At 47.0% G+C, this 22,912-nt stretch overlaps 1 protein-coding gene across 6 annotated transcripts in view; it reads right to left on the bottom strand.

Moving 5' to 3' along the window:
* Positions 1–1,409: 1,409 nt before the first annotated feature.
* The window catches only part of ZSWIM8 (zinc finger SWIM-type containing 8), a 63,162-nt gene continuing 41,659 nt past the window's right edge, over positions 1,410–22,912 (bottom strand). For 3 of the 6 annotated variants that reach the window (XM_056352921.1, XM_056352926.1, XM_056352927.1), the window contains 18 exons: positions 21,235–22,243; positions 20,300–20,431; positions 19,184–19,363; positions 18,477–18,512; positions 17,693–17,876; positions 16,463–16,561; positions 15,425–15,549; positions 14,025–14,256; positions 13,076–13,228; positions 12,082–12,304; positions 11,601–11,890; positions 10,609–10,832; positions 9,844–10,326; positions 9,081–9,249; positions 6,568–6,741; positions 4,759–4,878; positions 3,623–3,801; positions 1,410–2,431 (listed from right to left, as the gene is read on the bottom strand). In XM_056352921.1, coding sequence (XP_056208896.1) covers positions 2,228–2,431; positions 3,623–3,801; positions 4,759–4,878; positions 6,568–6,741; positions 9,081–9,249; positions 9,844–10,326; positions 10,609–10,832; positions 11,601–11,890; positions 12,082–12,304; positions 13,076–13,228; positions 14,025–14,256; positions 15,425–15,549; positions 16,463–16,561; positions 17,693–17,876; positions 18,477–18,512; positions 19,184–19,363; positions 20,300–20,431; positions 21,235–22,243 — 4,216 coding nt within the window. In that variant the 3' untranslated portion in view covers positions 1,410–2,227. The remainder of the gene's footprint in view (positions 2,432–3,622; positions 3,802–4,758; positions 4,879–6,567; positions 6,742–9,080; positions 9,250–9,843; positions 10,327–10,608; positions 10,833–11,600; positions 11,891–12,081; positions 12,305–13,075; positions 13,229–14,024; positions 14,257–15,424; positions 15,550–16,462; positions 16,562–17,692; positions 17,877–18,476; positions 18,513–19,183; positions 19,364–20,299; positions 20,432–21,234; positions 22,244–22,912) is intronic. The other 3 variants (XM_056352924.1, XM_056352923.1, XM_056352925.1) reach the window with 3 other exon arrangements.

Genomic DNA, 22,912 nt, shown 5'->3' with positions numbered 1-22,912 from the left:
GATGGTTTTTAATTACAGTAGTCTGAAAACTTGCTTGCTCAGAGTCTAAGCATAGTCTTCCAATAGATATCACAGACAAGGCTCTGCCATTTCATTTCCCTTATCAGTCCAAATCCTCAATGCAGTAACAATCTCTTCTGCTCCTGATATTTAACACGTTCAGCTCTTTTGCCCATTTCCCTTCTGCTTCTTTCCTTCTAAAAGATGCTCCCTTCTCTTTCCCTGATTTTCTCCTATAAGCAGTAGAACGGAAAAAATCAGGCTTTATTAGAAAGTTTTTCTCCCAATTCCTTTTCTAGTTCTGAACAGGCAAAAACTAGAGAGCACAGAAGGTGCTCAGGACCACAAACCTTCCAGACATCAGGCTGTGCTCTCCAGTCACATCCAGGAGCTTTGCCCGGTAACAGGCAGCTCATAATCAACACGGAGTCTAGTTTAAAAACCATGAAACTGAACACATTCTTACAAACATGAGCATTTATAATTAGCATGCAACTAGACACCTTAAAGAGGAATACAAGGGCTGGAAGGAGATCTTTAAATAGTTACTGTTGTACAATCAGAGGTAGAGGAACGCCACCTGCACTCTCTGGCCTGTGCAGTACACAAAGTTACACCAAAGGGGCCTGTTCTTCTGCTTTGCACTATGCCTATGAGTTTGTTTATATTTAAGAGCATCGCTGAAAACATCAAACACAAACAGGCACATATTTCTAACTCGGGGAAACTAAAAGCTTCCTGTTGTAATTGACTAAACCCAAGAAAAAAAGCAAAATACATTACTAGTGAGAAATTGGATTCTTAACATCCATCAATCATCCAACTTAAGAGTTTTAAAAGCCCTGAAATGCATGTGCTTGTATGCTTACAAATAGCAGCAGCCTTTTAAATTTCCTTGGCATAAAAATAAAAGCTTTCCAAAATGAGTTTTCTGCAATGCTGTCCCTATTGGGTATCTCGCATAGTCCACCAAACATCTCTCAAAATGCATGGGAGCAGACCACAGGCCACCTTTAACAACTACGTCAGGGGTGAGCAGCTACCACTCCGCACAACGCTTTGGCTACGCACACTGCAGTGCTCTGCATTACCACGTGGTATCACCGGTGCACAGACCAGAAAAGGAACCTGGTGGCTGGCAGAAGTGTTGGCAGAACATCCCACCAGCTCCCCTGCCACCATCACCAACCCGGTCTGCACATTCCTCAGCCTCTGCAGAGGATGTCCTCGCAGCAGCAGCAAGAAACCCTTGGCTCACAGCCTGCGTCAAAGCTCTGGCCACCTGCCGCACGCTGGACTGCTGCTCCCCAAGGCAGGACAGCGACCTGCCAGGGCTCACAGAAGCTCCCATGACACGCAGCAGGCCAGCGCCATCAGACTGTCAACATCATAGCAGAGAGAAGAGAGAGTCAGTCTAAGAAAACGAGTGTTTAATCAGGAAACGAGAAGAGACAAGGGATAAGAAACTGATTACAGGAGAGTAATACCCCAGCCAAAAGAAACACGATTGTACAACTCTGAACAACCAGGATCAAAACATCCTATGAGCCAGCAGTGCCCAGTGAGGGACACTCCTGAGAAACAGCCCAAGCACTTCTGGCAGCCTCCAGGCAGCTCAGCGCAGTCCCGGCCTCCGACTGCCCGAGCTGCAGCCTCTGCCCTCAGCAGCTGCCGCAGAAAGCTGTGGCCCTGGCCCTGCTGCGCCAGCCTCAGCTCCTCTCTGCAGGAGCTGCTGGAAGGCATGGAGGGAGCACTGGCTGTGCACAGCAGTCCCAGCCTCTCCCAAGAGATGGTGTGTGGAGTAAGAGAAGCCCATTAAAAAAAAAAAGTTTACATATTTATAAATGCCAAAATAAATATTTAAGACAGAATCCCCACCCCTCTAACACGTGCGTAATCACACTGCAAACTGCTCGCAGGACAGCCTCCAGGGGCTCAGGGAAAAAAGCGGTGACTACACCACAGGGCAGCCAGCTCAACTTCCTTCTCATTTCCTGATGCTTCTGAAAGCCTGCAGCCCACTGAGGAGGAGGAGGAAGAGCGAGCAAAGCAGAGCGCCAACACGCAACAGTGCTGGAGAGGAATGTCATGGTATAAATACATCAGATCAGTGGTTTCCAACAAGTTAAAACTAAAATTAAAAAAGACACCAGAAGGAAGGATGGTGTAAATGGAACTACAACTATGCGAGACAAAGGGTTGTGTGTCCGTGGAGCTCCGCCCGCTGTCACGGCGAGAAGGTGGTCATTTCCAGAGAGACCCTTTGCCACAGCTCCTTTGTTTGCTTGCTGCGCTTTAGGTTCTGGAGAATATCATTAAACTGCATCATGCCCATGGGAGTCAGGCAGAAGGCGCTTCTGGCGCTGCGGATGGCATTCACAAAGTCATCGTAGTCAGCTGGAGTGAGATGGATCAGCCGATGATGGATGTACTGGATGGGAACAGGGAAAGAGCCTTAAGGTATTTGCTCACCACCCTCGTGCTGGTGACACTCAGAGGAGGGCTCAAGAGCTCCCAGGGTGACGCATCACATGATCCTGTTACCCCACGAGAGGTCTCAAGACAGAGGAGAGCTAGCTCAAAGGGACAGCAGTGCTGCCCGCACACCCTAAGGCAGCCCAGGTGAGTGGTTGCTGAGAGAGAGCACCGAAACGAAGCACACGGCACCGGCAGGTGTCCTCTCCTTCATGAGCACCAAACTGGGCCGCAGTACAGCACAAAAGGGCCAGCTAACACTGCACCCCTGCAGGCTACACGTGGGGACCCAGCATGTTCACTGAACTTCTCCTTTGCTAAGGGGTATGGATGAGTAAGGCTATGAAATACCTGTAGGCTTAACACTGTCACGTCTATCAGCTTCTCACTAAGGCCCCAAAACTGCAAACCTAGCTTTTGAGCTCAAGTGAAGCAGCTGTCATTTCTCCAAAATATCTAGGTGATAGGACAGCTAATCCAAACTGGACAGGTCTACAGAATCACCCTTCTGGTTATTCATTCAAGAGAAGCAGGTACATTGGGGCGTCCTGTTTACACTGTTTTAAGGGACGGGCAACTCTGGTGTTCCAGCTGGCTCACTGAAACACACTTGTCCTGGTTTCAGTAAATCCTGAGATATCTCATCCATACTGGTAGCTGACCAAGCCACTCCCACTATTAGTGCCAGCACTGGCACACCAGACAACCATGCCAGGGTTTCGTGATGAGGGGAAGACAGGCTACAGACAAGAGAAAAAAAAAAAAAAAAAAAGACATGCTAGCAAGAGAGGGGGAGAGGGAGCTTGAAACCATAGCAAAGAAAAAGTACAGAAGTTAAAAGGTACAGGTAGCACTTGGAGTGAGGAAGAAAGGACAGGGAACACAGAACCACCCCATCCTTTGTGGAGCATACAGGAGGCGAGAGGCCTTGGAAGAAGCAGTACAATGAGGTCCTTTGTACACAGCCTCCACACAGGCAGGCAATGCCCGTTCTCCCTGCTGAGGGACGCGTCAGGCAATGGACCGCTTCTGCTACCAGTACCAAAGGCCCCTTCCCCTCCACGCACACACACACACAGAGGCAGCTCCTGCAAGGCAGGCAATGGCCCGGCAGCTTTGCCAGGCAGGCAGACAGCCCGCTCGTTACCTGCAGGTAGGCCTGCTGGCACCTCTGCACCAGCTGGTGGAAGGCTGGGGTGCGCAGGTGGTTGTGCACATGGGCAGGGTTGAGCCTCTGTAGAGCTTCCATGATGATCTCCTGGAGCACAAAAGGGCTCAGCACCCCCTTGGCTGCGCCAACGCAAAACTGATGCACGTAGTTTACACCTGCACAGGAAGGAGAAGTTGGAACAACAGTGTTAAGGTAAGAGACACACCAGAAATGAGGTACTTCCCAGCAAGAACCTGGATTTAGAGCACCTTCTTCTCAGTGTAATGTATCCTCCAGCAGGCTCAGGGGACACAGTCTAGCAAACTCATGGGGACAAGAGATCATTCCGATACATCCATCAGGTCTGAGTAGAGACCAGGTACTACCTCAGTCACTGGTATTCCCAAGTTCACCTGTCTTTAAAGGGGATAGTAAAGAAAACTGATGTGGCAAGGTAACTACAGAGGCAAGGACACACTGCACCTCCTCCCACTGCCACTTGACCGCTCATCTAGGAAGCGCCTAGATGCACCAGCACACAGGCCTTAGGCAGGCTGGAGACAGTCGAGCTTCCCCACCTCTGCCTAGAGTGGACCTCCCCCAGCAGCAGCAGGAGAAGCCATGCCGCCAGACAGGCTGTTTATAAAGGTTGGGGTTTTTTTAAGTTCTCACTGCTTATGAAAGAATTAAAAATATGAGCTGACAAAAAAGATCCAAGAGCAAAGTGGAAGTAAAACCAAAAAACCAAACAATTGGTGGTTTGAGCACCTATTGCTATAAAAGGTCTTCACAGAAGGTATAAATATACATAAGAAAGAGGAATATCTGCAAGACAGTAGAAAGGGAAAAGCAAGAGTTACTGTTACAGAATGGAAGAGATACAAGCTCTGAGCCCTGTCCAACCCCATGCACTTCATCCAGTGCCTCAAAATTCAACAGCATGCCTACAGAACCCAGAAATGGGACAACTGCCTGGATGAAAGAGCAGCAGGGATCTTCCGAAACACTCTCAGAAATGGGATCAGGTATCAGGTTCACCCAGTCTTTGAAGTTTCACTCTTTGGAGAGCTTTTTCCCACCATAGTGCAAATCCCAGCAAGTGGATTTCTGCTAAGTACTGCTCTGAGCCTTACCTAACTTCGCAGCTAACCCAAGGAGCCATTTTACATCCTCTGTGTAGGGTGGGCTGCGGGAGAAGTTGTTGGGATGGTCGTTGTGAGCTCTTCGGCCAAGCATCTCCAGAGCCAGCATCCCTGTGAGAAAGGGGCAGCCAGAGTCAAGCAGCACTTCTGCCCAGTAAGACTTAGTCTAGCATTTCACTCACTGCAACACAACTTGATTGGCCTGCCCTTCATCAGCAGAGAATTCCCTAGCTGCAAAGAGTCCAGAGAGAAACAAAAGGCCTATCTTGGAGCCTGTCAGCACAGGAACTATCTGCAAGAACATCTGGATCTACCGCTCCAGGCTGGGAAATCTGCACCGCCATCACACCTCACTAGAGCTGCAAAGAGACACTCCACTGGCACCTACAGCAGGGTCAAGCCGATAGCCCCAATGGCTGCACTACAAGAGGTGTCCTGAAAGCAACGCGTTTGTTCTAAATTTCCATTGAATCATACACTTGTTTAGGCTGGAAAAGACCTTTAAGATCATCAAGTCCAACCGTTAACCCAGCACTGTTACAACAACAGTCTTACTATCCAGGGCTGACCAGACTATCAAAGTAGGGGAAAGAAAAATTTAACCAATTAACCAAATTTAACCACTCCACCTCAGAAACAATGCAACTCTGCCACCAGTGCTGGATCTCCCTTTTGTCAAAATGCCCCTGGCATAGATCTAGAGTAATAACTGCAACGACAGAGCCAAGCCCAGTCTGAGCAGCACACACAATTGCAACAGAGAAGCTACCGAAACCAATCTACTCTGCTGCAAAGGCAACAGGCCAACGTTGAGCTGCACCATTGCCAGCCTGCAAAGTCCTCAGCCATGCAGCTCTTCAGGCAAATCCTCCCATGAAAGCAGTTCTTAAATACCAGAAGGCACATGTCTTGATCTTCCAGAGTCTCTTCTCCACCCCCGTTTCTCTGATACTCCATTAAACGCCTTTCACTGGCTTACCGCTGCTAAGTTTCCAACGACATCTGCATCCCTTTCCGGTTAACAAGTACTTTCTTCTCTAGCGTTCAACAGAAAAAACTCAAGCAACCTCCAGTTAGTTAGCCTTTCTTCCATTTTCTTGCTGGTTCTGTTCCTTTGCTGCCCTGTTGCTGTCTTTGCTTATCTTGGAGGCTCCCTCCTCCCTCCCCAAGTATCCACTGGGTTGGACCACGACAAGTAGCTTACTGCAATCCGAACTTAATCACAACCCCCGAGACTGCTATCTTGGTACCAACAGCAGTTGAGGCAGAGACTCTTTTTTCCTCCTAACCAGGGTGACTGGGAAAGGAATGCTAATTACATACCCACTCTCCACAAAATCCAAGTTCCCTCCACGTCAGCCTTGAGCAGCCTAGCTGGAGAAGCACAGGGCACATCTCTCTGTGCCTCTGAAGGTTCAACCAATTATTAGACGAGAGGTTTGCCTTCACCACCCACAAGCAGCAGGAGCTGAACTCCACTTTTTCACATAGTCACAACTTGCACAATCACATCCTCAGAGCCTTTAAGTACACTGGCTGAAAAGCAAGGCTCTCCCCAGCTCTAACCCGCCTAGCTTTCTCTTCTACTCTGTTGGCACTCGACAGCTACTCTTCAATCTTCTATAGCTTTCCTCCATTTTTAGCCTCCACTTATGACCACAAACTTGCTTTCCCCATGTACCTAAGATGCCATCGCCCCCAACAGGTGCAGTAGCAAATTGCCAAATGACAGTGAAAACCTGCAGCCCTGCCCTGAATCCCTCTCAACGGGGCCACAGAAACCCACTTGGCCGTCCTTACCAACTCGGTATGCGGAGTGGAGGTAGTGCAGACCCTGGGGGCTCACAGGCTGACTGTGCTGCTCATCCTCGGCAGGAAAACCCCCTGTAACAAGGGAGTTGGGCTGTGAGGACAGAGTTGTCAAGGAAGCCCCCTGAATCGCTGGGAACGTTGATCCTGCATGGACACTTCCTACTGAAGAGAGCAAAACAGCAGCATTAGGACCCACCGCCAGCCTAAAAGAAGGTTTACTTGGGCCACCATCTCCCTCACCTGACCGCCCCCTGCCAATGTAGTGTTCTGTTCCCCTAAACAGAAAATACAGCAACCAAAAACCACAGACTTACACCTGAAATACAGCGGGCCAGGAATATCTCTGTTTTGTTTGCAAGCTGGGCCCGAAGGGGGTCAGTCACATGCTTGTCCATCTCTTTTGCAGTATATCATGAGTATGCACATCATTCATGTTTTACATGTCAATACATGTGTTGACTTTGCTATTATTAAATGAGATGTCTGGTTCTGATTTCTTGCCCAAGGAAACAAGCATGTGCATGTCTACACCTGATAAGAAATTGCTGAGGAAAATCATTGAGCAGGAACAGCATTAAGTCACTCAGAGATCAAGTCCAACTTCATGAGGTTTCCTCCACTTCTGTTGTAAGCCAGCTATCACTCCACCCAGCTACCGTGCGGGTGCGGGAAGAGCGTTACTGGCAGCTAGCCACCAGTCCAGCCTTAGAAAGAACAGCCACTGCATCCACTGGCATGTATCACCAGTAAAAACAGCAAGGACACTTGAGAATCTGTCACCTTCAGACACCGAACTAGTACGGGCAAAATCAAGGGAAATCGCAGGAAAATCCATTACATTGTACCACCTAAACTTGTGCAGACAGCAGTTAACACTGAGCCAGTAAGCTGTGCTCTGGCAAGGGGCTCCAGTGTATCTAACTTTCCCTCTCAAGAAAGGTACAGAGAGGAAAAAGCAAGGTTTGCTTCAGAATTCCAGACCAGAGATGCCTTTAGGTGCGTGCACATTGTTACCCTTATTTCACAGCTTCTCTGTGGTGATACTACACCAGCTTGGGCAATGTTCCAACTTCCAGTTTCTCCTCTTCCCCTGCCACCTTCAGCTTCTTTTTTTTTTTTTTCTTTTTGATTATTTAAAATGTTTACTATTAAATAGTTGAATACCAGAGAACAATGTGCCTTCCAGGAAAGATCTGTCTGACCTCCTCCACCAAGCAGACACACAGTGCCAAACAACCCACAAAGTGGGGCAAAATCCATGCTGCATTAGAAGTCTGGCCAAGGAGAATAATTCGTAAGAGCGAGCTGAATTGCTGCCAGAGCTCAAGCATCGCAACGTGACCGGGTACTCCAGGAACAGTGAAACAGTAGCTTAAGAACTGAAAACAGAAGTTTATGCAAGACAAACAATGGCAACTGGAAAGGGTGGGGTTGTTTTTTCCTTTCATTAAGTGCTCCAGGATAAGTTAGCAGTTCTGAAAGATTCATCGCTCTCTTGAGGAGTACAGGAACAGTTTCTCACAATTAGAAGTCACAGTAACAACCCAGGACTAAGGCTGTCAGCAAAGGATGCTCTTCAGATCCTGTGGCCTTTAGGACTATCCCACATGCTTTTGCGGTGGCTTTTTGGCATCAAAATGCAAGATAAAATTAACTGAAAAGATTCTCCTGATAATCTAGATATGAAGGAGGCCCACACAGCTCTTAAGTGTTTTCCCACATACCAGTCTTCCAGCACCTAGTGAGTTATGAAGCACTAACAGGCAAATGTACAAAAAGGCAAACATTACAGCCTCCCCAGTGAGGGGGTAACAAAGCCTGGGTCAGCCCCGACCCACTGGTGCAAAACCCCACGGCAATGAGAGGCATGTCCACAGTTTAGTCAACATCTGCTGTTCCAGTGCCACACATTACTAGATGGGTCTTCACCACCACTCTAGCACCAACACAACATGTGAGCAATCATTCAGATTGCCACTGACGTGGTTCTGCCAAAACATCTGTCCCGTCTACAAGTTCCCCGTTTCAGGTACTGGCTGCCTCCACTCCCTTCGGGCAGGAAAGACCTCTATTAGTGCTACTGTAGCACAAGTCTGCCTGCTGCCTGCACTCTCGATTCATCTGACCCAAAGGAACCACAAGAGCCTGCTCAAGATCATCTATGCTCACCTGCTCCAAAGGAGAGGGGGAATAAAGCTCTAATAAGTTAGAAGTCAGAAAGGCCAGGAGGGATCCAAATACACTGTAGTCCGAGAGGCCAAAATAATCTCATACTGGAAATTTAGTTGAACAGAAATTAAAGCTCTGCTAGCTGAGTCAAGCCCCCTTATGCATCCCTGAGCGTGCACATCTTTAGGGTGGAGTGGATTTAGCCAGAACATTTCAGCACAAGAACCCTGGTTCCACCTGTGGTCAGTGAGCAGCAGGACTTGACTGGGGCACAGCTAGGAGGCATGGTAAATAAACCCATGCTACACACAGCCCACAGCTGTAACACTTACTGGCTACATTGGAAGACAGTGACAGTCCTGTCTCACTGTGATAGGGATGCACTGCAATCTGCGTCATGGATGGGACGGGCACGCCAGGGAATGACACTGCTGTAGCTGCCAGTGATGGCGTTGTTACTGAGTAAGGGTACTGCGCTCCTATGAATGCTGGATGGACACCCTAAAACAGAAGATAAATAACAGTCATGTCTATTCGTCTGACCATTTAGAGGCAGTCCAAAACACGCTGTCCCCACACAAACCCCAGAGCACGGGAAGTCCGATCCGACAGGGAGAAGGAAGCACAGGAAGCAGCAGCACAGAAACTACCTTGCACCACATAACCATTACATCTGCTTGCTCCTCCTTTTAAATCTGATCACTTTGCAGAAAACCACTCCCAGAACTTTCAAAGATAGGCAGAGGTTAAAATAACTTTCATTTGGTTTTCCCTCCGTAGTCTCTATTTAGCCTGCAAGCTCTCAAGAAGACAAGCTTTCTGAGAAACATTAAAGCAATAAACATTAAAAACTACTGCTGTATTATATTTTGTATTCTCCTGAGACTTCAAATGCACCCACAGAAGGGTCCTCATTATGCAAAAGCTGAGCTGGGGAGCCAAAGTAAGTACCACAACTCGGCCAGTGAGCGAGAGCAGAGGCTAGATCTCAAGCCACGGCAGGTCTGACCCCACACTCTCCCCAGTCCAACCTACTCCCTCCGGAAACAGCCACACAAAGTCACCGTAAATGAACAAGGCACAGGCAAAACTCACCTGCGGGTATGCTGAGCCAGGGACCGGGAAGACAGCTGGGCGCGGCATGTGCTGGATAGTGTGTCCGATATACTGGGGATTACAGGGGATGTGAGTCTGAAGGGTGGTGTAAGGGTGGAGACCCTGCGTGTGTGTATGTGCCATCGCCGGCCCTGCCATTGTGTGCTGCTGGTACATGGTGGACCCCACAGAGATCACCGGCATGACTGTTGCTGCGGCGGTTACCGCAGCTGCCACTGTTACAGTGGTTGGCTCAGAGGTCACCCGGTTGTCTGTCAACCCACGTGCTGCTTCAGAGGCAGCCCGCGCACCACTGGCACTGCAGCCAGTGGCACCTTCTCTCTGGGCCGGGGTGCCGCCAACAGTCTGTTCGTAGAGCCAGTACCACTGGTGAGCTACTTCAAAGAGGACTTCTGGATAGACACCACCTCCTTTGGCTGCCTCTTCTACTGCCATACAGGCCTTTTCCAGCATCAGATTGTCCTGTGGGCAGGGAAAGAAAAGCAGAAGTGAAGAACGCAAAACCAGAAAGGCAAGGAGGCAAAACAGCAGAAAAGTAAAAGGCACTCTAAAATGACTGATGCTATGGGGAGCAGAGAGATCACAGCTACGCAGCAGAATAATCAGAGTTATTCATGAAACATAAGAAATCCACAGAACTGGGATTAAGGCTGTCCAGTGGCACAGGAGCCTATCCCACAAGTAACAGCACGTCCTTGATAGTAGGAATCGCCTTGCGCTAGCTAGCCCCCACGTGATGCTCACCTGTTCCTTACACTGCACCAGAGCCCTCTGGATCTCATTTGGGTTCAGGGCATGGGCGTGGGGCAGGCAGCTGAGTGCCAGTTCAGCCGCTGCCCGCACCATGTTGGAGTCTCTGGCCCGTGAAGCTCTGTCTGCCAACGATGCCACCTCTGGGGGAGTCAGATGTCCATCCCAACACTCCACCAGGATGTTCAAGGCTGCGCTACCGATCTCCATGGCCTGCCCTAAGAGGAAGAGAGAAGACTCTCACACCACTGTACGCCCAGCACAGTTCCAGTCAGCTTTCCCTCAACAGGAGGTGCACTCCGCACTTCCTTCAGGAGCAGTGGCAGACCCCAGTTTTTCCCCTCGGGCTTCAAGTCAAATTTAGGCTCTTCCTCCAAAACACAGGACAGGCAAGAGCCGTCGATAAGCAAGCGGTGCATGAGGGTACTGTTTTTAAAGTTAAGCTAACGATGCATTTCAGGCAGTGAGGAGGAATTTTCTATAGGTGATTTTAGTACCCACAAACCACAGCCTGGACTGCTGTTCTACTTCCATCACGTCAGGAAAACATGACATTTCAAGGGTGTTTTTCAGGCTCTAGAAGCCATGGATAGTAAGCAGGTAGTAGGTCTGGGTGCAAACAGGAGGAGGAGGAAAGTGAAATGCTGAACACAGCCAAAGAGCGTGTTCAGACTTGACAAACATTTCCCTTCAGCAGACTCCTGAAGGAAAACTGAAGACCAGTCTCTGTGTGAGAAGTGGTCTACGGCTTTGAAGACTGAAGCATTTGCAGTACAAATGAGAAGAAACAGGTCAGAAGAACTTTCCAGGCCAAAGCAAGCACCACTGTGTAAAACACTGGCGCTCAGCTTCTACTGCCAGCTGTGCCAGCAGCTTACATGGCTACCACAGCACATCAGCACCAACATTCTGGGCAATAAGCCTGCCTCCCTCCCTTCCTTCCTTCCTGCCCCAAAGTAAGGTTCCCAATAAAGTTTTGCTGTAACCTGTGATCCAAGAGACATGGGAGGAGTAAGTTCGAGAGAGCCAGTTGGGAGACACAAAGTTGTGCAGCCCTAGTGCATACAGCCCAATCTCGAAGGCGCAGAGGTGAAGGTTGCGGTGTGGTCCCTGGTGCCCACCACTGGAGGAAGGGTGGGTGAAGATAGAGGTGCTGCTGTTTCCACCTGCTTTGATAAGGACTGTCTTGGCCAATTCAAAGTAGAAGTGAGCAGCTGCCTCTGAGGGCTGGTTTGGGACATGAGGAGCATGACTCTCCAGCCGCCTCCCTTTATACCTAGAAGATAAAGATAGAGGAACCTTTCAGACAGCAACAAGTACCCCTGAGTTCACTAGCAGAGTTCCTGTCTTTAGGGTCCAGGGGAAACAAAGCAAACTCTCCCAAGGAAGTTACTTCCCGATGCATACGTCCTAGCTCCCTGACAGCAGGCCTAGAGGTTGCCTCTGTGTGTTCATATCATTCGTTACCTGCCAACTTCCACAGTCTTTGCACGGGCTCCCCCGCTGGCTCTCCTACTGCCACTGGAAGAGGAGGATCCCAGCGAATCACTTGAAGAACTGCTGATGCTGTCACTGTCCTGTCCTCTGCCCCAGGATGTTGTTGCCCATCCCCCACGTAGCGGCCGCCGACTGAGCGTTGGAGAACTATCAGAGGTGGTTTCAGGAGCGCTGCTGTCAATACTAGCCATGCCTACAACACCAGAACCAACACAGTAACGTCACCAGGGTTGGGAAATGCAATGTGCACAGGTAAACTCTTACCCACATCACCTACAGTCCCAACTAAGATCAGTCATGCCAGTAGTGACAGTCAGCCTCACAGCTGCCAGGCATCCAACTTTGCAAATCAAGAGAGACTAAATTAGTCAGTTTGGCCACAGATATCAGTGTCATTTTGCAGTGTTTGGATTAAAAAGCAGAAGAGTCCAAGGACAATGTGTCTTTATTTCCCCCTTCACAACATCCCTCACTCCATCTGCCAAGCTTTGTGACAGAGTATAACCACAAGAAGTATAAAGTCAAGTTCCACAGACCGTATACAAAGAAAATCCTTCTGGTATACACTGCACAATTTACACAAAGGTTCATCACATCCTCAGCCTCTAACTTACACCTTCTCCCCAAGAGAAGTGTAGAGAGGCAGCAGCTCCTCTGAATTTGTTTCTGGACCCAGGAGCACAGTGCTCTGTTCTCAGAGTCCAGCAACCATTCAGCTCCAATACCTAATCCATCACCCAGAATGTATCTGGCGTGAGAAAGGTACGGTAAGTTGCCCTAAGGAAGGGGGCAGGAAATCTGTGGAGGAAAACCTATCTCTCCATGCCAAACACCTCCAAGACAACCAACTGCTTCTGTAGTATGGGAAAAGCGACAAGTGGAACAAAAGAGCAAGAGAATTGCTGAAACCCCAGCAGGCTGCCTAGCACAGCAGTAGACAGCATACGAACTAGTCCGTTCCTACCTGTGTGTTTCTTCTTCTGCCTGACAGGCGAACCCCAGCACCTCCCGTTGTATCCACCACGGTTTCCAAGGGCCAGACGACTGGGGACCTTTCCTTCTTGTTTCAAGACAGTGGCCTCTGCAGCTGGCTCACAGGGGGACCTCTGAGAGCTCTCTGCATAGGCAGAACAAGGTAAACAACATCATTTGTTTCTTTATCTCTAAAACCAGACGTGGCCACTTAAATACCACTAATTTTATAAAAATCCTGTATCTTTTGATGTTTGTATCTTTTTAGGAGCAGGATTATCTCCGTTTTCTTACACTGTTAAGCATATCATCCGATACCAGGTCAAGGACATTTAATCTTAATAACTGAAGATCTGGAAAATTTGCTGCAACTAGGGAAAGTTTTTAGAATAAAAATGCTCCAGCAATCCTAACCTTACTGCAGGCATCCTCAGCTAGTATTGATCTCTTTGGGGACAGTTAAGAGGGCACTTGATTTCCACCAAATGCTGCTCAACTTGAAGTTTGCCACCAAAGTAGAAGCATAGCTTGAAGAAAACCAGGTTTATCTCCAATGCCCTTCAGCCATCTTAATTAGTTATCTTGCATGAAAGTACCTGACTCAGTGTATAACTTTCTGGAATCCTGCACCTCTGTGATACAAACCCAAAAACCAGAGTCACAGTAGTTTTATGTTAACTAGTTATACAACAGGCTCAAGATAGGAAAAGCTGAAGATTTTGATTTTCTTGAAAGCTTGAATTTCTATGCAGTAAGAATGCATACAGAAATGGATCCAGCCGAACAGATAAGGGAGGGAATGACATTCTAGCAACCACCAAGCAGCCAGATGGTAATATAATCGCTCTGACTACTTCCCCAAACAGACAAAAATGTACAGTTCCAGTTTTGCACAGGTTAACAGAAGGGTTTCAGCATAGCCCTTACAAAGCATCTCTTACCCTGTGCGCTCTTCTCCACGAAGTTCTCGGGACTGCTCTGGACTGCAGTGCTCACAGCAGCTTGCTGAGTGACAGAAGTCCCTGGGAGCTGTTGGATAGCTGCAGTGGACTGGGCAGCGTGTTTGGAAGGAGATTTTTGATTTGCTACTGTAGGCTTGCTGGATGAGTAGAAGGAACTCAGTGTCTGTGGTTTGTGAGTTTGACTCTCTCTGTCCAGGAGTTTGTCCAAAATCTTTAACAGCAAGGGAAAAAAAAAAAAAAAAAAAAGGAATAAAAATAAAAAAAGAAAAGAAAAAGAGAAGTCGGCATCACCTTCCTGCACTGAAGATGTACAATGCACAGTTGAGGGCCATGTGGTCTGCATTACTGAGGAAGCAAAAATTCATTCGTACTCAGTAATATCCCCATTTTCACTTCAAACAGTCACTGACTTTACTTGAAAAGCACTCAAAACTCACAATAAAGAATTCTGGCACATCAAGAACGGAATGGAGGACTCTATATTTAGTTCTGCCAGTCATTAGATTTTCTTGTTTAAATTACCAAAATTCTGTGCTCACCATTCAAAAAATCCTGTCATACCATTGCTGAGAAACTGGTAAACCCACTACAGAAACTGCCTTCTCCTGGCCTACAATAACACCTTCTCGTCTTTATTTATTAGATAATTGGGGTCATCAATGCATGACCACATCTTATGGGCCATTTCTACTATTCATTGTCGACACAAGATGAACACCATGAGTGTGACAGAGCATTTAGTTGCAGATGACTGATATCACAGTGTCCCTGTTATTCCCTGGAGAAAAGTATAGCAAAAGTGCTTCTCCTTCAGGAGACAGAAAGGCACTAATAATATCTTTACCAGGTAGAAGTGTTTCTGAATATAAAAGATTAATAAAACTCTTCCTGAAGCTTCAGCAGTGTTTGGGGTGGAGGGGAAGAGTTTTACTATCTCTCTTGCATGGGAGATTAAGGCACAGGTGGACTGAACTAGTATATCAAAGAGGGGAGAGGTTAAGAAACAAAGGCTTTGCAAGATACACTGTTTAGCAAGCCAACAGCCCTGCAGCAAAACAGAAGCAATCCCCAGATCACACAGAGAGTGCACACTGAAAACCCCTGGGACAAAGGACTTGCTTTAGCCAGTAAGAGAAAGCATTAAAAGCAGTGAGAATGAATCTCCCAAATGGACCCGAGACCTATGGAAAGAGTGCCCCTTCCAGGGCAGCGCCCAATCGGATTTTGCATCAGCAGAAGAATTTAAACATCACAACATAGCTTGTAATCATCAGTACATGATGCAGTAACTTATGTTCACTGGTAAAACTATCAAATCCATCACAACCCAAACGTGGTTTGCTCTGCATCTCCCTTTCCCCTTTCCAAGGGAAGCTCACCTTCTTCAGCTTAGACTGATCATCCTTGTAAGTGATCATCAGGGCTAGTGCCAGATCCCCTTTCTCCCTTCGGGTGCCTTCACACAACAGAGGATGTTCTGCTTCACTGACAGTTGTTTTCATGCCTGCAGGCCAGAAAAGAGGGGATGAAGAGACAAGTAAGCTCATGGGACCACACCACATCTTGAGCACTATCTGTTCCTCAGACTGTCACCTCACTGTCACAGGCAAAAGGGGATTTCCCCCCCCCCCCCCCCCCCCGCCTTCTATTTTTCTGTTAATTTCAGAAATAGGTCATGAATAAACAGGAGCTGCTGCCTGTCCCCAGAATACTAGGCTTGCTACAGCTGTCAAACCAACCAGACATATGCCTCAGGAAAAGTCCAGGCAAGCCCACCACTCTATCTTGAAACAAACTTTTCCAGTTTCTGCAGATGCTCCAAGCAGCATTGCCACTCCATAAAGAACTCATCTTCCCCTTTTCAGAGGTGAGGCAACAGAGGACAGGCCTTGTTGTTCCTTTTTGTATGCTGCTTTAAAACAGGCATACAGTATTGACAACGTAGTATATATAATCACTGCTTTGTCGCTGAAGTTGATAAATGAGGCAAGAATCCAGTATTATGCTAAGATCCTGAATTATACGATAATGCTCGAGAGATCTTCTGCTAGTCTTTCACTATCACTGTCTAACCTCTCCTGAAATTATTGTCTTTTGTTCTCTGAAACTGTCCATCTCCATTAAGAAGGTGGCAATACATCTTCCGCAACAAATGAGCAACCAAGAAAGGCAAAATTCATGTTACTACTTCAACATTCATTTCCTGTCCCATATCCCCCGTCCCTTTTTCACAGCGCACCTTTTTCAAAGGCACCTCAGCCCTAGCATGGAGAATCCTTCTGCATCTGGTTCTTACAAATAGGCGCACACTTTCATTTCTGCACCAAACTGGAATGAACTACTAACTCTCACCACCCAAAATGAGGCAGTAAGCAGAACATGGATGAAGACAGACTTTTCTTGGAGAAAACTCTTACCAAGAGCAGCAACAGCTGCCTCAAAACCAAGCTCTTCATCTCCAGGCATTTCATTATTCCAATTACGGCTTGGAGGTCTAGAGCCTGTAGGAGAAACCACTGAAAGAAGGCAATAGAATTAGTGCTCAGCTTTCAAAACCAGGACCTCAAGGCACAAGACATTTCTGACAGCTTTCTGAATTTGCAGAGCTTCTGAGGTCCTATTCCGAGCCTTGTACCAGTTTCAAGATCACAGCACCTTTCTCTCTCGAAACTCAGAAGGCTGCAGACAAGGCAGGTATATTTCCAAGTCGGACTTCTAATACCAGGCTGTTGTGTTCTTTTTTAAATGCTAGATTTAAAGAATCATAGAATTATTTAGGTTGGAAAAGACCTTTAAGATTATCAGGTCCAACCGTTAACGCAGCATTGCCAAATCCACCACTAAACCATGCCTCTAAGCACCATACCCACATGTTTTCTGAACACTTCTAGGGATGGTGACTCCACCACCTCCCAGGGCAGCCTGTTCCAATGCTTGGCCAACCATTCAGTGAAGAAATTTTTCCTAATACCCAATTTAAACCTCCCCTGGCACAACTTAAGGCCATTTCCTCTTGTCCTATTGCTTTTTATATGGGGGAAGAGACCAGCCCCCACCTGCCTACAGCCTCCTTTCAGGCAGCTGTAGAGAGCAAGAAGGTCCCCCCTGAGCCCTCTGCTCTCCAGGCTGAACCGTGCCAGGTCCCCCAGCCGCTCCCCATCAGACTGGTGCTCCAGACCCTTTCCCCAGCTTTGTTGCCCTTTGCATACACTGCAGCACCTCGACATCCCTCTTGTAGCGAGGGGTCCAAAACTGAACACAGGATTCGAGGTGTGGCCCCCCCAGTGCCAAGTACAGGGGGACGACCACTGCCCTGGTCCTGCTGGCCACACTATATCTGACACAGTTCCTTTCTCTGAATATAACCAGCGTAAAAGTCAGTAATTTGTAACTATTTTATGGACACACACACACAGTGTGGAAATGTGGTAAGTTGCCAGTTGTTTCAAAACGTAAGCAGGAGGAGAGATGGTTCCATCAGGACACAAAATACCTTTAAAGCAACATGGAGGGGAGTGCAAGCAACAGTGTGTAAAGAATCAAGACTAGGCTGTTCTTATCCAGAAATCAGTTTCTCTTTGAAAACCCTTCAAGACCTGGCATTTCAGAACATGCCCTTTGCACCCTCAAGCCAATGCAGACAGTACCTGGGGTGCACAGGACATCAAATATAAAGCTAGCCAGCATCAGAGGCAGGACAGGACGGTAATCACATAGTGTCCCTTCTCGCAGTTCTTCAGCTCTTCCTCGAATAGTGTTCATCTCATTAGTGCCCAAGGGAATCTTTTTCAAGAGGGCTACAATCTCAGACTCCTGATATGCCAGCTTCACCTGGTAGTACCCACAAGGAAACAGAAGAAGCTGTCATCAGCACAGGCCCTGTGGGCAGTGGACCATTACTCCCTATGCATAAAGTACAGCAACAGTTTTTATTTGATCACTAAATTACAGCAACTCTTAGCACCCTAGCCACCTTTACCATTCTCCCCACACTGAACACAGATTTTGAAATCTAAACCAAATCTTGCCTCATAGTTATATACAATTTTTTTTAACTCAAATTACCACTTTTGAGCTGCATACAGAAAAAATAACAATAAGCTTTCATAAGAACATCAGGAGAAGTGTTTGGATAAGTTAGTGGAAAAGGTGATTGCTCTTAATTGTAGGAAGGAAGTATGCTATGTGAAGTAATATACCCATTCAAGACCACAGAGACTGTCTAACAGAAGAATGGGCATGGTGTGGCAGCACGCATGCCACCAGGACGACCATTACGTTTCACTACTCCGGGCCATTTCTGCATTCTATTCTTCTCATGTGAAAATGATTGTTTTCTTTTAGGTAACAAGTGACTGCCAATCTCACATTCTTCTAATCAGACCATAAGTAGTACAGATAATCAGTGCAGCAAGTGTAGTTGGTGGATACCGAGCAACAATGCACACCTCCAGGGACCGCACAACCCTGCAGTGAAAAGCAAGACAGCTGCAGGTCACACAGACAAGGTCTCAACTGGACACTTTTTTTCCTAAACATGAAGCCCAGTAGTAATCAAGCAATGTCCAAAATAATATGCCCGCACAGGGCATATGTTCACTTGCCAACAAATGAGATATCAGCAAGAGCAACAATTTTTGAACATGTAACAATTGCACCAATTCACCCTAAGGAGTAAGTTTCAAACCACCAATGCAAATATGGACAATTCCATTTACAAATGGCTTTATTTTCCCCAGATTAGCCAAGAAAATTGGAAACATATTTAAGATAAGCAAGCTGTTCTAATCAAAATAATAATTTCATAAAAGATTTTGTAGTCATTTAAACATTTTCAAGCGTATAGCTTCATATGAAATCAAAGGCCTGTTAGCACGTGAGGTCTGAGCATCCTATCAATGAAGGTAACGTCAGATTGAAATGATGTTTCTAATCATCGTTCCGGCAGAACAACACATGCTAATGGGTTCTAATACATAATTGTTCTAACAATCCATTTAGCCCCACTGCAATCAATTTTAAGGGGGCATATAAAACCATAACCAAACCTCAGGAGTTGAAATGGAAACGACATAAGCAAAAGTGTTCAAGCAGAACTACGTTGCTTATGGATACTGCCTGATTAAGATGTCTCATACCTCCAGAGCCTTTGTAGAGGCAGGTGGTCTCTGCAGCTCCAGAGCAAACATTCCTATTCGGAAGGCCAGGTTGTGGTACTCCAGCCGCTCACTCAACACAGTCAGCAAGAAAGCAGCTTTAGACAAGGTGTTGGTTGCCATCCACGTCTGCTTGCTGGTCGATACCTTGTTCTTTTTGCCCTGTTTGAGAAGGAATTTGTGATAGGACACTTTCCTAAACATCCTAAATGATCCTATGCTTGTCCTCCTACCCTTTACAATAATTAGTAGACAAAAGAAAGAACAAAACGCATTTAAATTGTATTCCCTTTGTTGAGGAATCAGAAATCCCCGTGGTTATCGATGAACATCATTACTTCCCTTATCTCACCCCAGCACGACAGAGTGGAAGATCTGGCCTGTGGACAAGACATATGTCCACTATTGGAGTGATGCTGTGCAGGCAGATGTTGCACGCCTGTCCCTTCCAAGGGAATCCTTCCATACAACAAACACTGCTTAGTGCCACGACAAGTGATTTTCCAGAAGTTTATGATTATTTCTTTCCTCTCCAACCCTCTATCTTGAAACGGCAAAACTTCTAACATTTCCAGTGGTGCACATTATGAAAAAGGAGACTAAGGTTTTGGAGGGAATCAGGGTCACCTGCACAAAGCTGCACAGAAATCAAGACTTCTTATGGCTGCTGTATAATCTCATAGCACACAATAGCAGGTATCTCTGCAACAAAACATCCTTTGAAGCTAACATTAAACAGGATGCTTTGTTCAATTGAATTAAAACAGATTCCAAAAGGAGCTGCAGCTTTTAATACAGAAACCAAGCTTCTCTCCAGAGCATAAGCAAAAATGAAGAAGCTTTTAAGTAAACTTGGGTTTCTGAAGACTCCAAGTTCTGCTGAATGGCCTTGTATTTTCTTTCTCCCTTTTATTCACCCATACATGCACAGTGATCAGGCACATTAATGACATTCAGAGAAGTTCAACCCAGAGGGAAGCATCAGCGAAGGGCCCTGAATCACAGCAAATGAGAAATGCCTGCGAATACTGTTGTATCCATCCCACATATTCATTCTAACTTACTCTCTACCCTCAAAACCAGACAAGCTCTCTCTACCTTAGTCGGTGGCTGCTCCACTTTGAGATCTGGAGGGTTGGCCAGTAGGTCCCTGGCGAGCTCTACAGTTAAGCGGCATGCTTCATTACTGTATCCGTGTGCATGCAGGGCCTCTGCACAGGCAAAGAGGATCTGCAAGAAAGAACAGATGGTCATATTCAAACCACACTCCCCCAGGCTGGAGCTAGCCTGCTCAAGCCACTTGTCACAAAGACTCTGCAAACACAATTCACAATTAACTTCAGCAGCAGATGCTCTCGGAGTCTTCCCTGACTGGACCTGCACCACTATCCCTTTAAGCACTCCCCTAAAAAGCGTTTTCTTCCATGATTAAGTCCCATTCTCCCTCCAAGCGCTCCAAGAGATCAGAGAATAATTCAAAAAAACCTAAAACCTAAACTGACTGACTATAACTATTGCCATGCATCTCCATTTCAGCTGCTTGCTCATATAGGTGCAAGCTCTAAACATATTTTGAGGTTATTACAGGAATGTGACAGTCCATTAGATTGCCTCTGGCTTTCCAGAGGATTTCTGCTTACATGGTTGGATTTAAATTTTTCCTGCTGGACATGTCTCGGTCTTACTTATTTTTCATTTCAGCTCAATTTTGCCATTTCCAAGAGTGAGACAAGGTGAAAAGCACACAGTTTTGCCTACATTTGTAAATCCTGGAGCGTGAGATGGGACCAGCTAAAACCAGGACACACTTGAAGTTCGCAAAGAAATAGGGAGCTTGTGGGAAACAGACATATGTGATACCACTGCATTAAAACTGTAGATCCTTATGATACAATGGGTTATGACGACATTATAATTAAGCACTTGATTTAACAACATACTAGGTTAAGTGTGACAGCTAGAAGGGTGGCGAGACAGTGCTGTACGCAATACATAAAACTGCAAAACAGTGTTCTGAACTAGATTCAGCTCACCTCCATCCGGTTCTCCTGCTCCAGAGGCTTTATACCAGCAAATATATCTTGTTCCTCTTCATTTCCCCCTTCAGCTTTGTCATCATCTTCCTTGGCTACCTCTTGTGGGTTCAAATAATATACCTGGTAATCGTCTTCCTCTTCTCCGTCATCCCCTCCTCCTGCTGCACCGTTCTCTCCCACTTCTTCTGGTTTCAGGCTCACACCACCACTGTTCTCATCGGCAGAAGGCAGGTCATCATCACCGCTACCCATCTCCCCCACAGGATCCTTGGGCGATTTCTTGGCCATCGAACTGCTCCTGACACTGGGCTCAGGTCCCTCAGAGAAGTACACCCCACCATCCTCCTCAAAGGCATCCCTGTAGCTCCTGCTCAGCGGGCTTTCTGTAAAACTGAACGTGTTGCTGGCTTCTGCCCCCAGAGCCAAGCTGCTGTCATCCAGGCTCATCTCTGCCAAGTCCGGCTCCAGAGAGCTGTCTTCACTGCTCATGCGACGTTTCCCACTATGTTTACTGGTCAAGCCTTTGCTCACTGGCAACTTTGCTTTACCCACTGCAGTCTTATACACAGCTTTATCACCTTCTGCTGAAAGTCGTCTCAGAACCCTCTGTGGTGTTTCAGAGACAACTTTCCGCTTTCCAGTAAGTTCCTTTGGACGGACTGCTGGCTCCTGGGGAGAGGGACGCAACCTGTCCCCAGGCTGCAGACATGGTCCCCCAGGCTCCTGTCCATGGGTTCTCCCAGACTCACAGGCAGTTTCTGCACACTGCAACCGGCAGCTCCTCTGCTGGATGGCCTTTACCCAACAGAACGAGTTCTTCTTGTCAGTGCTGCTATATGTGATCCCAGGAATGGGATAAGCTTCCTCCCAGTTGAAGTAACAGGCTTCCACAGCTGGCTTGAAACCCTGGAAGAGCTTCTCAAGTGATTTCTTGTGCTGACCCCTCTTAACATTATCTATGACTTTCAGCTGCCACTGTCTGAGCTGTGAGCAAAGGTCCCTGCGCCTAAGAGAAGAAGCAAGAGGCCAGGTTAGAAAGCGGACACAAAATGAAGCCGCAACAAACTACCTCTTAACCCACAGAGCACCTCCTCTCCTTTTGGTCAGAAACATCTTCTGATCAATTAAATATAGACAGCATTAGTAAGAAGACAGGCTGAAAAAAAGAAAAGAGGTGTATATTAACAACCAAGTCCTAGACAGGTCCATGATACAGAAACAAAATGTGAAGATACCAACATGAAAGCACGATACAAACTGAGAGGTTTAAAATTAAATAGCGTCTGCCCTGTTTGCTTCTCTGCCCCAAGTGAGCTATTAGTGATGGGAGCCTCAGCACTCTGAGACCAGCGAGTACCATGGGGAACTGCTCTTGGAAACATTCATAAAACAGTTTGCAGCAGCTGTGAAACCACCCTGTGAACAACTCCAGTCAAGACGTTCAAAGTACAATCTAAACAACGTACCCCAGGGAGCACAATGCCAGAGAGGACCACCTAATTTGCCTTCCAGGCACTTACCTCTTTACCCTGACACACCTACCTAGAGCCCAACAATTTAATTTAGGCTTTAGCAGGCTGTCCTCGAGAGACTAAACTGTTGCAAGCCATAGGCACAGAACAAGCAAGACAAAAATAATTGATGTTTAAATAACTCTGATGAAGCAGCAAGCTGG

This window comes from Falco biarmicus, chromosome 9 (assembly GCF_023638135.1).
Source record: "Falco biarmicus isolate bFalBia1 chromosome 9, bFalBia1.pri, whole genome shotgun sequence".
NCBI lineage: Eukaryota > Metazoa > Chordata > Aves > Falconiformes > Falconidae > Falco > Falco biarmicus.
Note: the sequence above shows the minus strand (reverse complement) of the source record. Positions and strands in the feature narration are given on the sequence as shown.